Source organism: Trachypithecus francoisi, unplaced genomic scaffold, assembly GCF_009764315.1.
Source record: "Trachypithecus francoisi isolate TF-2019V2 unplaced genomic scaffold, Tfra_2.0 Lachesis_group13, whole genome shotgun sequence".
In the NCBI taxonomy this organism is placed as follows: Eukaryota; Metazoa; Chordata; class Mammalia; order Primates; family Cercopithecidae; genus Trachypithecus; species Trachypithecus francoisi.
This window is the reverse complement of record NW_022681458.1, coordinates 31023723-31040309: the sequence shown is the minus strand read 5'-3', so window position 1 is coordinate 31040309 and position 16587 is coordinate 31023723. Positions and strand designations below refer to the sequence as shown.

The 16587-nt window shown below is 36.9% G+C and overlaps 1 protein-coding gene across 3 annotated transcripts in view; it reads right to left on the bottom strand.

Moving 5' to 3' along the window:
- The window catches only part of ACADL (acyl-CoA dehydrogenase long chain), a 51668-nt gene that overhangs the window by 14811 nt on the left and 20270 nt on the right, over positions 1-16587 (bottom strand). For 2 of the 3 annotated variants that reach the window (XM_033230416.1, XM_033230417.1), the window contains exons 6-10: positions 15373-15537; positions 14312-14413; positions 12666-12779; positions 4271-4398; positions 1862-1948 (exon numbers count right to left, since the gene is read on the bottom strand). In XM_033230416.1, coding sequence (XP_033086307.1) covers positions 1862-1948; positions 4271-4398; positions 12666-12779; positions 14312-14413; positions 15373-15537 — 596 coding nt within the window. The remainder of the gene's footprint in view (positions 1-1861; positions 1949-4270; positions 4399-12665; positions 12780-14311; positions 14414-15372; positions 15538-16587) is intronic. The other variant, XM_033230418.1, reaches the window with a different exon arrangement.

The window sequence follows — 16587 nt, the reverse complement described above, 5'->3', positions numbered from 1 at the left end:
GATCCGGCCACTGCACTCCAGCCCGGGCGACAGAGCAAGACTCCGTCTCAAAAAAAAAAAAAAAAAGGCCGGGCGCGGTGGCTCAAGCCTGTAATCCCAGCACTTTGGGAGGCCGAGACGGGCGGATCACGAGGTCAGGAGATCGAGACCATCCTGGCTAATATGGTGAAACCCCGTCTCTACTAAAAATACAAAAACTAGCCGGGCGAGGTGGTGGGCGCCTGTAGTCCCAGCTGCTTGGGAGGCTGAGGCAGGAGAATGGCGGAAACCCAGGAGGCGGAGCTTGCAGTGAGCTGAGATCTGGCCACTGTACTCCAGTCCGGGCGACAGAGCGAGACTCCGCCCCAAAAAAAAAAAAAAAAAAAAAAAAAAAAAAAAAAAATGAAGGTGAGTTTCATAATTTTTTCCTTTAGATACTTTATATTAAGATAAAAATCTTAAAACGTTTTTAGAAGTCTATAGCATTCTTACTCTCAGATTCAGAACAAATTGTACTTTTTTGTATAAACCAAAAATTTCCTTGGGAAAATTTTTCTAAACCAAAATCATTGCTAAATAATAATAAAAATATATTTTCTGGCCGGGCGCGGTGGCTCAAGCCTGTAATCCCAGCACTTTGGGAGGCCGAGACGGGCGGATCACGAGGTCAGGAGATCGAGACCATCCTGGCTAACATGGTGAAACCCCGTCTCTACTAAAAATACAAAAAACTAGCCGGGCGAGGTGGCGGGCGCCTGTAGTCCCAGCTACTCGGGAGGCTGAGGCAGGAGAATGGCGTGAACCCGGGAGGCGGAGCTTGCAGTGAGCCGAGATTGCGCCACTGCACTCCAGTCTGGGCGACAGAGCGAGACTCTGCCTCAAAAAAAAAAAAAAAAAAAAAAAGAAAAATATATTTTCTAAGGTGATAAGGAGAAAAGCTATGGGGAGACTTCTGAGGTGAAATACTATATTAAGAGAAAAGGAAATTCTGGAGATTGAGGAAAAAATATGGATGAGGACACTGCCTATTTATAAATTAGTACTGCTTCAAACTGATAAGAATATTCATATATGATAAAAAGATATATTTGATTATTTTCAATTTGAAGGAAATAAAACATCTATTTAGAAAAAATAAAGATTTTAAATTTATTTTTTAGAACAAAACAAATAATCAGATATTTAAGATATGTGACAACTTAGATCCTTTTCATATGCCAGTTAAATTTTCTGCATTGCTTTTTTTTTTTTTTTCAATTTTAAAAAAAAAGTAGTATTTGGCCAGACGCAGTGGCTGACGCCTGTAATCCCAGCACTTTGGGAGGCCAAGGCAGGTGGATCACTTGAGGCCAGGGATTTGAGACCAGCCTGGCCAACATGGCAAAACCACACCTCTACCAAAAATACAAAAAAATTAGCCAGGTGTCATGGCACGCACCTGTTAATTCCAGCTACTCTGGAGACTGAGGCACAAGAATTATTTGAACCTGGAAGGCAGATGTTGCAGTGAGTCCAGATCATGCCACTGTACTCCAACCTGGGTGACAGAGTGAGACTGTCTCAAAATAAAATAAAATTAAAAATTAAAAATTAAAAAAATTTTGAAAATACTATTTGTCCTTCTACATAATGATTCAAATAAAGCCAAGGATCAAGCTTTTGTATATTGGTCTCTTTACTTTAAGAAAGATAAAATCCTAGTAGGGAGTTGATAAAAAATAAAAAAGCTGTTTCCATTTGCTTGAAAACATTTTGTCTGTATTCAGCTGAAAAATTCAAAAGATTGCACACCTCCTTTCCCTCTACATTTGATGTACAAAGTAAAGACATTTTCCTTTTTCTTCACATCATAAAGAGGAGTATATCAGAAAACTATACTTACTTTGCAATTGGGTACTCCCACATGTATCCCCAACCTCCATGGAGCTGTACACAGTCATAAGCTACACTATTTTGTAACTCAGATGCCCTAAATGACCAAAATAAAAGGCAGAAAAGAAATGTTTGAAATGGATTTTCACGAGGTGCTTCAAAACCAGAAAATTAATTATTTACAATTGTTGAAATGTGCACATTTATTAAGCGATTAGAACAGTATATTAGCCAAGCAAAGAAGATGATAAAAATTACATATGAAATAAATTTCAAGAGAATTTTCATATAAGAATACCTTTTTCATCAATTATATTTCTTGCTAGGTTTTTGCTAGCCTAGAAACAAAAGGTAGAAAGCTCAGATGATTAGGTTTTGGCTATTTCAGGCTAGAAAAAGTTACAGTTAAAACTTGAATATATTCTAATTTATTTGGATTCTCTATATGATCTAAATTACTCAGCCACCTAGTTATTTTTGACCTTGTAACATGCATTTTTTCTCCAGTGATGTCACTTTCTACTTGAAGATCATGATTCTGAATTTCAGTATAAAAAAGCAATTTTTTAGGGTTCTGACTTTTCAGAAATAAATTGAAGATAACAGTGAAAACCTGAGAGGGCACACTAACAAAGTATATGCTATCATATAGGAAACATTAGAAAATTACATAGAGATTATTATTCCTGAAGTGTGTATATTAGTATTATATATAATGTTTGTATATATAAACATGCAGTGCTTGAGAAAAATTCTTTTCTGATAATATCACAATTCTATCATTAAAATTCATGATAGAGATTTTATTCACCTTAACATAAAAATATGTTAGCTCAAAACTTTTTTCTACTTATTTGTCTTTTCTTTTTTTTTTGTTTGTTTGTGTGTTTGTTTTAGTGATGGAGTCTCACTCACTCTATGGCCCAGGTTGGGGTACAGCGGCACAATCATAGCTCATTACAGTCTTGAACTCCTGGGCTCAAAGGACCCTCTCACCTCAGCTTCTCCAGTAGGAGTTACTACAGTGGCAAGGTACAGCACCCCACTACTTATTTTTCAATGGTGGGAAGCATAAAGCAAAAATAAAGATATATACTTTTTAAAATTTACAATAATTTTAAACTCAAACCATACAACAGGTGAGGATATTTCTAAGCAATATATTAACAATATAATTATTAATAGACAAGACTTTGGGGACAATAATAGTCGGAATTTGATAGTTTTTTTATGTTTGGCAAGTATTTTTGTGAAATATTTACTGGGCTATAACTAGCTGCCTCCTGTGCTTCAATGTGAAATACCAGCATGTGTATAAACCTGAGGTTTTCAAATAACAAGGTCAATGGCTATCCGAACTTCTTTTTCCAAAAATATGTAAATTCTTTTTACACTCTTTGCCACTAGTCAAAGAACTTGTTGTAAATGTAAATATAAAAAGTCTCCTCAAAAGTGCAAGTTTCTGAAAAGTAATTCCACATTACTTTTCAATCTGGCAATTTATTATTATGGGATCATTACATAAAGCACAAAATATTTCCCTTGTTCTACTTGTGACTGAACTGAACACAAGTTAATGAATAATGACAGGAATTTAATCTAGGTTACTCTTGGGCTAATGATATGTGAGAATGTTTGTTTTTAAAAATAAGAAACTGAATCTACTTCCAGAATCTGATTTAGATCATATATTCCAAAATCTTAAAATATACAAAAGTCTGACATACAGGGATGTTTTTTCAATCAACTCATCTTTAACACCATTGCTAATAATCTTTCATTCAAATCGAAGTCTTTCTAAACTTAACAGGATTTTTATTTTTCTTTCACTTAATAGAGCCTGTGAAACTTTGATTGGACAGCCAGTTCTTCGTGAATTTTTTCTTACATTTGGAAAGCACCTTAAATAGAAAAATCGTGTCCAACTTAGCCATTTCACAGATGACAAAAACATTTTCCTGGATGGAATTAAGTTTAATTATAGTTATTTAATAAAAGAATTGGGACTCTATCTCAAGACTCCTAAGTTTTACTGTTCCCTTTCAGCCTCACTATACTGTCGCTCTTCAGATAATTTGAAATTAAACTATTACTTGAATGAACGAATTCGTCATCCTAACAATATCACTCTTCATTATCCCACTCTTAATATTTTATTTTCAATAGCAAGTTAATAATTAAATACTAACTTTGCTTGCCTATTAGGATAAAAAAATTAAATACCAACCTGAATAATTTTTAGCACATTACACGTATGCTTAATGGAACATTTTAGCGTTTTTTTTTTAAGTTGAGTCTTACTTTTATTTTTCATTTCACCGATTTCCTCCTTTAAGACCCTCAAGGTTGAGCTTAAAATTGGCAGAATTCCATAACAGTCTGAGCACATACCACACTCTAATTACTGTAGCATGCATACCAGTATTTCGCCATGCAAGCAGTGGCAGAGTCCAAACGTTTTGCTTCATGCAGCTGGAGACAGTTGTCCACAAATGCTCTGGTTACACATATATGTGTTTTTAATTCTGCTAATTTATGTTGCACTGTCTTGAATTTAAAGGAAATAAAAGAAAAAAGTGAGCCTGGTAGAAATATAAACATTTTTTTTTTTTTTTTGAGACGGAGTCTTGCTCTGTCGCCCCGGCTGGAGTGCAGTGGCGTGATCTCGGCTCACTGCAAGCTCCGCCTTCTGGGTTGACGTCATTCTCCTGCCTCAGCCTCCCATTTAGCTGGGACTACAGGCGCCCGCCACCACGCCCAGCTAAATTTTTTTTGTATTTTTAGTAGAGACGGAGTTTCACCATGTTAGCCAGGATGGCCTCGATCTCCTGACCTTGTGATCCGCCCGCCTCGGCCTCCCAAAGTGAGAAATACAAACTTTAACCCACTTAACATATCAGAAATTATACAATAAAAGATCTTTAGGGCAAACAAAAGTGGAATTGTTGTTTTTTTCCTCCATAAAGAGGGCATTTGTTAGCAAATCAGCTTAAATTTAAAACTCACTATATTTCAGTGCTAAGGAAATTTGTACTAAAAGATGTGAAAATAGTTTAAAACATAAATGTCTTGTTTCAGATTCTAAAATTTAGATGAGGCAAACTTCTTAAAAACAGCATTACTTTAATGTGTGAGCACCATCTTGTGGTACAGTTATTTAGGTACAGCTGTCGAAAACACCTATTGTATTTTCCTCCAGAGACTAAATCCTTGAAGATTTTTCTTTATTAATGAAATTAAGTATGCAGATTTTCCTGCTCTGCTTCTAACATCTGGAGGGATAAGGGGGTTCTATATATGTTCATAAACACATCAAAATATTTATAAGGTATTATTTAATATTGCACGGTATTTAATCTAGATCTGTAGAAAGCAATATAATAAAATCAGAGTACTAAAGAAATCAAAGTCCAGTACCCTCATCCTCTTTCATCCCTTCACATGATCCCTCTTGATATGGTTTGGCTGTGTCCCCAACCAAATCTCATCTTGAATTTTAGCTCCCATAATCCCCACATGTTGTGGGAGGGACCTGGTGGGAGATAACTGAATCATGAGGGCGGGTTTGTCCTATGCTGTTTTTGTGATAGTAAGTCTCATGAGATCTGATGGTTTTATAAAGAGCAGTTCCCCTGCACACACTCTTTTGCCTGCCATCATGTAAGATGTGCTGTTGTTCCTCCTTCACCTTCCACCATGATTATGAGGCCTCCCCAACTATGTGGAACTGTGAGTCTTTTAAACGCCCTCCTTTTTTTAAAAAAATAAATTACCCAGTCTCAGGTATTTCTTCATAGCAGTATGAAAATGGATAAATACACCTCCCCTACCTCCCAATAGCTTGTTTAGCAGTCTCTAGCTTGGACTGAATGATCTGGGATTATCAATGTTAATACAGCTATGTACCTACCTCCTCCTGCTGGCCATGGACAACCCATTAGCATTTTTGGAAAGCATTCTATTTAGACCATTGTCAATTGTTCCTGACTGTCCTTGCTTCAGTCAAGCTTTATTTCATTCCTGACTCTAGGCTCTCACACTCTGAACTTGGAGTTTATATCTGTTCTCTCTGGCACTGACTCTTGAGCCTCCCTCAGGAAATTGGCTTGAACTTGAAATACTGGGTTCCCACTTCGGGTAGCCTCCAAAAGTATACCCCATTCTAGTTGATTTCTTAGGTCCCAGGCCCAGATATGGTCAGCTGGCCCTATCTTCTTTGTGAAAATACAGATAGAAACAGAGTTCTGATCATTCTGCCGTGAAATGAGTAAGAACTTCACTATGGCTTATAGAAAGCATACACATGGAAAGTTACCGGCAAAGGTGGTGCAGTGAAACTCAAACTAGAAGTTAAACACACACTGTCAAGTCCAAAGCCACAGCTGTGTTCTCAAAGGAGGGTGGTGGGCCAGATTCTCAGAAGATGCAGGGTCTGCTTTTAATGCTGGCTACAGCAGTTCTAAAATTATAAAACTGATTTTTTCAGTGTCATTGTTGGTTGGGACAGTTTTGATACTTACCATTTCTGGAAAAGAGTAGAATGGGAGTGTAAAAAGACCCAGGACCAACCAAGACCAGGGTGTATCAGGTGGAGTAGAAGCTGTGAGGGGCAGATTCCTTACAGGTATATCAACATAACTACTGTGCTGATGAACACTCCAACTGTCTTTCCCTTGGTTTTATTTTACCCTGTTCTACAAACAGAGAATGTAACTGGCATTGAATGACTCCAAAACTAAGCAGTGGGAAGGCTGGCACCCCACTCCTTCCATCTCTGTATTCTGGCCTCTAATTCTGAACATGCTGGGCCACATCAAAACTTTCTTCCCCTCTTGTTGTTTCCCTTACTTTTTCTATCTCCACTTCTATTCATTATATATTTAATTAGGTCAAATATCTACCCTTTAATCAGCACAAAGTTTCCCACTGCCAACCCACACATTCAAGTTTACTCATAGACAATCTAAAGATGGAACAAAAAAAAAAAAAAAGAAAAAGAAAGAAAAAAATAGGGAAATAACCTATATATCAAAAACGGATGAGTATTCCATGAAAATCCCTGAAGATGGTTTCTAAGTCTACTCCTAGTTTAGTTCAATGACACTATGTATGACACTTTATTTGGAAAATAAGGGTGGATCCAACAAGTCTCAAAATTTTTTTTTTTTTGCCTACGTGATGCCACATTTGGGAATTTATGCACTGTCTTTACAATATGAAAGGGTAAAGATATCTAAGCCTGATTCTCTCATACAAGAGTTGTTCCTTTGTAAATGTAAATGCTGGAAACTTCTAGAAGCTGAAGTAAAACTTCAAACCAGAATGGAATGATTTAGACTTCTTGCATCAGTGCATTCAGTGAAGTTCAGAGGTCTGAGAATAATGTCTCCAAGAGTATATAATTTACTCTCTGGGGATAAAAAGATTAAATACGTATTCTTGCCATTGGGTTGAGCATTACTAAACAGATTTGGTCTTTCTTTTTCACTGCAGACACTGCATTATGCTTTCTGAAATCATCCTCTAATCAAAGGCACTAAAAAATTGGACCACACATTATTAGCTAAGTACTCTTTGTGAATGATTGACAAGCTCATAGCAGTATTTTTAAGTCATTTATATTTGTTAATAAATAATACTACAGTTAGCATTAAAAAGTTATTATGAAGTTACTGAGTGGGCTGGATAGTCTTTTTCAGAGTTCTGAATGACAGAATTCTTAGAATCATAAAATTACGGAACTGGAAAACACCTTGGAGAGGTTATCTAGCCCAGTACTCCCTTAAACAACAGCAGCAGTTGCTCTAATATATTGTGGTTAAAATATAAAATAAAACACACTAGGTTTGCTATTTGATAGTTAATTAATCTCATGCTCAAGGTCTTAAGAACTGGATATTCCCGTTTTAGAGACATGTGAAGAAGAAGTATTAATATTTTTTCCTCTCTATTCCTTTACCTAATTCTTTATGCCCTTAGAATTAAGAACACATACCACATAGGAAATGACTAACCAAGAGCTCTCATTAGATTAGAAAAAACATTCCATTTTCACTTCATTGTCCACTGAGTGAAGGAAATAGGAAAAGAAAAAAGGCTCATCTGCTTTGCACTTCTGGGCAGTCATAACAGTATATAAGTGAAGAGTGTAGGTTCTGGAATTAGAATATATGTGTAATTTGGGCAAGTTACTTAACCTCTCTATACCTCAATTTCCTTAAATGTAAAATAAAAATAATTAAAATACTTATGATATAGATTTGTGAAGAAAAAGAATGAGACAATTCACTTAGCAGTGTCTGGCAGATAGGGAGCAGTCAAGCAATAATATCCATTATTACTATTTAACATCTGGATTTTACTGTTTTATTGTCTATTCCATGAAAAATCATAAGATTGACATAAACTATGGAGAGTATAGATTTTAAAAAGCCCAACAATTATTGCTACATCCATATAGTAGGTTTCTGTTCTAAAAAGAAAATAAAATTTGTGACATGCATTTCAACTGGTCAGAAAGCCCCAAAATGTTCAAAATTCAAGGATAACAAAGAGAATGGAAACTGAATAGTTATATAGTTATAAAATGACATGTGGCCAAGTATATTGTAACATTTAAAGCTCTTCTATTTCAATTGAATAACTAGAACCATAGTGTACCCAGCTCTCGAATACAAGGTATAGCTATGTACAGTATTGGTTATTCATCGTCTCTGAATATATTCCTAGCTTGAAATATGAAAATATTATTCAAATATATTTATTTAGATAAAATAGGAAGATCAGAAGACATATCTCAGAAATCTTAGAACATATACACTTACTTGGAAAACACTACTACTAGCTATCAATAATGTGACCTGTGGAAGTAGAATGCTACTGCCACCTATTGAAAGTTTAGGGAACTAACTTTGAAAGAAGGCAACAATAAAATGACACTTCTTTAAAAAGGAATGATTAAAATTATTTATTTTTTGCTATTAAAATACAATAAATGTATAATTTAAAAGAATCTTTTTCCCCTATAACAAACAATATGGACAACTTTTCTATTTTCTTTATGGTTAAATGTCAAATTACATGCTTTCTGAGTCATTCACGCAATCTGGGTAATATTACAGTCATCCTTATCATGTAGTATGAAGCCAAAATAAGGCTAAAGGTATATTTTTGTTTTTTTATTTGTTTTTGTGGGTAGCAGGGAGACAGGGTCTTGCTATGTCACTCAGGCTAGAGTACAATGGTGCGATCTCAGCTCACTGCAACCTTTTGACTCCAGGGCTCAAGCAATCCTCCCACCTTAGCCTCCTGAGTAGCTGGGACTACAGGCACACACCACCACACCTGGTTAATTTTTGTATCTTTTGTAGAAATGAGGTTTTGCCATGTTGCCCAGGCTGGTCTCAAAGTCCTGCGTTCAAGCAGTCTGCCTGCCTAGGCCTCCCAACATGCTGGGATTACAGGTGTGAGCCACTACGCCTGGCCTTGGTATAAGGGTTTTAGTAAACATTTTTGATGTTTAAGTGGTGGTGGTTGGATATCAGAAGCAAATGATACTCATTCCACTTTGGGGACAGTTGAGAAAATCAGAGTGATATCAAGTGGTAACACTTCCTTCATATTGCCAGGCGCGTAGTATGTGTTTTGCGAGTCACATCCATCAAATTACAGTTGAACACATTACCTTAAGAGGCAATCAAGATATATATATATATATATATATATGTTCGGTGAAGCAAAAAGTAATATATCATATATGTCAGTGTTTCCCAATGGGAAATTACTGATATTTGGAGTGACGCAATTAGTTGTAATCCAAATGTGCATTATAGGACATTGAACAACACTGTCCTCCAGGGCACCATACAAGTTATACCTCCAGCCAACTGTGCACACCCACCCCCACCCCATTCCTGACACTTCTAAACACCTGGAGGAAAGGGCGTTCACTGAGAACCACTGATACATGTAAATCAGTGATCCATAAAGGAAAGAGAATATAAAGTATAACATCCTTGCTCTTAAGGAAATCACAATTTAGATAAGTCAAGTCATATTGTTTTGTTAAATGTTTTCTTGATTGAATGTGTACCTCATTTTTATAGATTCAGAACAACTGTTTTAGGTTTGTTATGTCAATAAGAAAAGTTAGGATGTAAATACTTTTTTTCAGGATGGAAAAAGTTAATTTGATGACAATACAGGTAGCAAATAGTTTCCAAAACGACATAGAGAGGGTCTAGCTCAAGAGCAAGAGGAAGTAGATAATAAAAAGTCTCCCATATTGAAACAAAATGGAGCAAGGCATTATGTAAGAAATAAAATAAGGGTAACAGCAAATTTTTAATGAGGGCTTACTTTGCCAGGCAATATTTCAAGCGCTTTATGTATACTACCCTATCTAACTGATAGAGACTGGTGACAGCCAAGGGTCTCTGGCAAAACCCTGCCTTCAAGCCTAAACAGCCTAAAGGCCGAAAACCCCGACTGCTGGTCCCAGATGAAGACTGCCCTTTCCCAACTGATCCTTTCTGAATATTGCCTACCTGTGCACTGGGAGGATGAGGTGGAGCCTTGGGAAGTTCACACCCCTTGCAGAGGAGAGGAGCCTAGCCTCTCTTGTTCCTGTGTGCTGACCTAGGATTCAATCTGTAAGGTGGGAGACCTCCTAGCAGGACTTTGTCTTGCTTTGCTGAGAGTTCCTTTTTCCTTTTCATTTAATAAATCCTACCCTAGTCAACCTACAATGTGTCTGCGTGCCTAAATTATCCTGGTCATGTGACAAGAACCCAGTTTTTTTTACAACATAATCCTCACAACAACGCTATGAGGCAATCTCTGATATTCACAAATAGGAAAATATTTTATAAATATTTACAAACATTATAAATTTTAAAGATTTATAGTCATAAGATTTTACAATTTTGCAAATCAAACACATTTTATAAATTTACAAATAGGAAACTATTTTTGAGAGAGAGAACATGCCTAGACTACAGAGATTCAAGTAGCTGGGTTAGGACATAAACCATACCTGAACATAATTTCTAGAATGCTGGTCCTGAAAAGCCACCAGATTGTTTCATTTCTACCTTCCCCTTCACAAAGCCTTTCAGCCAGTCATTCTACTGAAACATTTTTAAGTCAAATCCCAACTCCAGGTTTTTTGCTGGTGAAATGTTTCACCAGTTTGATGACCGCATGAAGGAATTATAAACTATTCCTTCATTTAAAAAGAAACTATAGGGTCTAAAATTTAATTAGCATATTTAGTGACTGTGGCCACCATATACTGAGTTCTTTTGCAAAACCCCTCAAGTTCCTGGGGAAACTCAACCCTAGGTAAACACAATCATCTGTCTTTTCTCTATGTTTGTACCTGGGAAGCTAAACTCTTATCATAAAGCTGATTGACACACAAAAAGCAGAAAGTAGTTCAGTTTCTCATTCTCAAGAAGGTATTTCGTACCTCCCTCACCCTTCTCCAACACCTCCATGCCTCCTTCACTCACCTGTCTTTCAAGGACTAACTTTCCCTATTGTTATTTATTTATTTATTTATTTATCTGTTTGTTTGTTTTTGAGATGGCGTCTTGCTCTGTAGCCCAGGCTGGATGGAGTGCAGTGGTACGATCTCGGCTCACTGCAACCTCCACCTCCCGGGTTCAAGTGATTCTCCTGCCTCAGCCTCCCAAGTAGCTGGGATTAGAGGCGTGCACCACCATGTCTGGCTAATTTTTGTAGTTTTAGTAGAGACAGCGTTTCACCATGTTGGCCAGGCTGGTCTCGAACTCCTGACCTCAAGTGATCCTGCCTGCCTCAGCTTCCCAAAGTGCTGAGATTACAGGCCTGAGTCACTGTGCCTGGCCACGTTATTTACAGAAAGAGAAGTCTTCTATAAATAACTTTTGCAGTTTTCTACCAACAGAGTGATGTATCTGTCTGAACTCATAGATGTCCTTTGCTCCTTTCTTCCTGTGCAAATGAAGGAATCCCTCTCCTGTTGATGGGAAAGCCTATCTTTCCATGTGTCAGCATCCACAAACTCACCCTTTCTCAAAGACCTTATGCAGTTGATTATTTCCTTCCTATCTACAAACTTTCCCCGTTTATTAAATCCTTTCTTTATATGTAGGTATTAAACTATGCACCCACATCCCCATCCTAAAAATAATGACAAAAAATTAATAACTCCCAAATATCTCCCTTGACTCTCAAATCTCCTTCCCCTCCCCTCTTCCCACACCACCCTTTCACTCAACTACCATTCACAGCCAAACTCAAGAAAGAGCTGCTTACCATCAGTATTGTTTCACTTCCTCATTTCTGTCTCATCACTCGGGTCTGTCACCCTCCACCTCCATTAATGGCTCTTACTAAATAATCTCCATATCATTGTATTCAATGAGCACTCTTTGCTCTTCATCTTATTTTTCCCCTAAGCAGCATTTGATCCTACTCCCTACTCCATGAAATCCTCTTTCCTTCCAGCTTCTCTGACAAAGTTCTCCTGATTTGCTTTCTCCTTTCTAACTGTTCATTCATTATCAGTCATCTTACAGGCTCCTCCTATTCAGACAATATGAATTCCAAATATGAATTCTACCTTTAAATCTTGTAGTCTTCCTCAAGGACTGTGTCCTAAGATCACTTCCTGTCTTACTCTCTACTATCTCTCCCTTAGTGATCTCATCCACTTCCATGGTTTCTAATATCACCTTACATGAAAATAACCCCAAACTTCTGTTTACCCCAGGCCATTCCAGATCAGTAAATTGATATCATCTAATACTAAACCACAATGACAAGCTTACCTGTAGGTGGGCAACTGTTTTGCCAAAAGCTTTTCTTTGTTTAACATAGTTCCTGGTTTCTTCAAACATGAACTCACTAGCTGAAATTGCCATATCAGCAATTAACAGCCTTTCCTATAACACAAAAATTAGGTCTTATGCAAGTGATTTTCACACAATTTCAATTACATTATTGTGTAACTGAAATTACACAATTTCAATTACATTATTGTATAATTGAAATTACACAATTTCAATTTACATTATCACTCACCTGTAGCTTTTAATCCCATTTTATGTAGATAAATCCTATAAATTAACTTTATAATAAACTCATAAAGATTAATTTATGTCTTAACTTTATAAGAAAACAGATTTATGAGATTCTTTTGACATATCTCTAATCACTTTCTAAAGCAAATCCTTTATTTTTATGAATGACTGCTTTTTTAAAAAATCTTCTTAATTTTTTAAGGGTTAAAGTCTCACTCTGTTGCTAAAAATGGAGTACAGTTGCACAATCACAGTTCACTACATCCTGTAATTCCTGGGCTCAAGTGATCCTCCCATCTCAGCCTCCCGAGTAGCTGGGACAACAGGCGCATAACACCATGCCCACGAATGACTGTCTTCATTATATATATGCAATTTATTTAATTTTTTCTTCTCTTTACTTACATATGAGTTAAAAATAGTCCCTAGTTGCTTATTTCAAGTTATTAATCTCTGCACACTGTATGACTCAATAGATCTGTGGAAATAAACATCTTATAGCATATAAGTTAAATTCTACCTATTAATGTAAAAGTAGTCTTAGTTTAAATCCATCATGCTGGTGATTTTCATGGCAGTCACCAGGCAGGAGTACCCCCTTACACTGGCATCTGAGGTTCAATAATCACTTGTCAACCATACTTTAAAACCATAGCTGTTTAGGGACTGATCCTATGTGGCTAAAACTTTTCACTCTGAATTTTACACTTTTCCCTTTGATTCACAGTTATTATTTAAAAACTGGCAAACTATCAAATGTTTTGCATGACATTTCCTTACAAAGAGCTAAGTTTCTGAATTGTAGTTAAGAAGCTAAAATCATCCTAAGAAGGAATCACAGAACTGAAATATCTGTTTTTCCTACTCACTTTTTTTTTTTTTGAGACGGAGTCTCGCTCTGTCGCCCAGGCTGGAGTGCAGTGGCGGGATCTTGGCTCATTGCAAGTTCCGCCTCCTGGGTTCATGCCATTCTCGTGCCTTAGTCTCCCGAGTAGCTGGGACTACAGGCGCCCGCCACCTCGCCCAGCCAATTTTTTTGTATTTTTAGTAGAGACTGGGTTTCACTGTATTAGCCAGGATGGTCTCGATCTCCTGACCTTGTGATCTGCCTGCCTTGGCCTCCCAAAGTGCTGGGATTACAGGCATGAGCCACCGCGCCCAGGCTTTCCTACTCACTTTATAAGCTTTGATTGGATATTACTGAGTTCAGTTATTTACTTATCTACCCTATAAAACTCATACTTTTATTACAACTTTAATACTCAAATGATTAGCTATTTCACAAGTTTTGCATGTATAAATCTGCATGCATAATATAGAAATAGCATGTTTCTATATTATTCTATTCCAATTCATTATTTAGTCAAAAGATGGAATCTTTAAACACTTCTGACCTGTGGAAGCTCTTTCATGATGTAATAGAAGCCTTTATTCTCTTCTCCAAGTAGGGCACTAGCTGGCAACCGTACATCTTCAAAGAATAGTTCTGCAGTATCCTAAAAGACCATACAAAAAATGTAGAGAGTGATCTCATTTAAATCTTCCAATAACCCAGTGAATATTGGAGTGAATATTATTTTTTGCAAAAAAACAAAAAGCAAATTGGAAGCCAAGCTGGAGTGCTTAATGAACATAACTAGTAAGTGGTAAACCAGGGATTTGAACTCACAACCATCTGATTCCAAAACTTGTGGCTTTCCTACTGCAACACACTATCATTCCAGCTCTAATATTGTCCAGTTCTCAAGGTACTTGGAACTAAGGATTTCTAATACATATTAAGCAAAACATGTGTTTTCGGTAATGTATAGAAAGAACATTTTCTGTTTTTTTGTTTGTTTGTTTTATTTATTTATTTTTTTTGAGAGGGAGTCTTACTCTGTCGCCCAGGCTGGAGTACAGTGGTGTGATCTCAGCTCACTGCAACCTCCACCTCCTGGGTTCAAGTGATTCTCCTGCCTCAGCCTCCAGAGTAGCTGGGACTACAGGCGCCTGCCACCACACCCAGCTAATTTTTTTATTATTAGTAGAGACGGGGTTTCACCACGTTGTCCAGGCTGGTCTCAAACTCCTGACTTCAGGTGATCCACCGGCCTCAGCCTCCCAAAGTGCTCGGATTACAGGTGTGAGCCACCGTGCCTGGCCACACTTTCTATTTTTACTTCATATTTTTCTTTAATACATTTTACAAATAGATGGCTTGTTACCATGCAGTTAATTCTGCCATTTCTAAAGCAGATATTCAAAATACCTTGATTCATTTCTATTGCTGATCATCAGAAAGAGATAGAGAGGTATAAATGGGAATAAATCTCATTACCACATCAGAAAAGCGTATTTTAGGAATTCAGCATAGGAAATAAAATTGTGCCACATGTAATCCTCTATATAAGTCTCCTATCTGATTAATAGTAAACTCAATTAGTATCTGAATATGATTTACATTATCACTCACCTGTGCTTTTAATCCCATTTTATGTAGCTTTCGTCCCTTGATAAATCCTTTCATTCCATTTTCCACTAGAAAAAGGCTAATACCACGGGCAGGGGAAGCAGCTTCATGATTTGTGACCGCAACTACAATCACAACATCACTTAACCACCCATTACTGATGAACACCTGTAAAACCCCAAGTACACTAGTAATGTACCATGATAATTCAAGTCTATGTGCAAGTTATGATTGGGAGAAAGCACATTCCAGAAAACTAAAACAGACAAGACATGCTCGATATCTCTCTTGGTATCCTACCCAAATATCTGCAGAGTTGATTATTCACACATGATGTTATCAAGGATCGGGGAAAAATTACTTAATACTTCAAAGAATGAAACCTATAGATCTTTTCACTATTAATATTATACACAATAATAATAAGCAGAGATTATTATGTTCTTTAAAAATGAAACCAAATTTTCTATTATGATGATAAATTGTATTTTAGAAGGAAGAAACTGGTAAGAAAAGAAAATCTGGCCGGGCCTGCTGGCTCACACCTGGAAGCCCAGCATTTTGGGAGGCTGAGGCAAGAGGATCATTTGTGCTAAGGAGTTAAGACCAGCCTTGCCAAAATAGCAGAGACAAAAAAGTTAAAAATTAGCTGATGTGGTAGTGTGCACCTATATATAGTCCAAGCTACTTAGGAAACTGAGGCAGGAGGATCGCTTGAGCCTAGGAGTCTGAGGTTGCAGTGAGTTATGATTGTACCACTGCACGCCAAACTGGGTGATAGAGTGAGACCCTGTCTCTAGAAAAAAAAAAGAAAAGAAAAATAAAAAGAAAGAAAATCTGCTGTAAATGGCACTATATTATTTATTCAGATGTATCAGTTTTTGAAAAGGACTGTTTTTGATTTTTGTAATTGATATCCTGCTTCCTTTAAAATGGCCTAATTAGGAAACTATGATTAAGGAGGGAAAAATGACAAGCCAAATGAGAGGGATTATCAGATGATATTGATTCAGAAAACAAAATATACTCCGAGCAAATATTAATAATTATCTTCTCATTCTGCCTCTTTCCTGGTTCATCTCAATCATTTTCATGGCTTGAGTCACCCTCTACATGCTGATGACTCCAAATATTTATCTATGCCATGTTTCCTTTCTTTTTTTTTAGAGACAGGGTCTCTCTCACCCAGGCTGGAGTGCAGTGGTGTGATCATAGCTC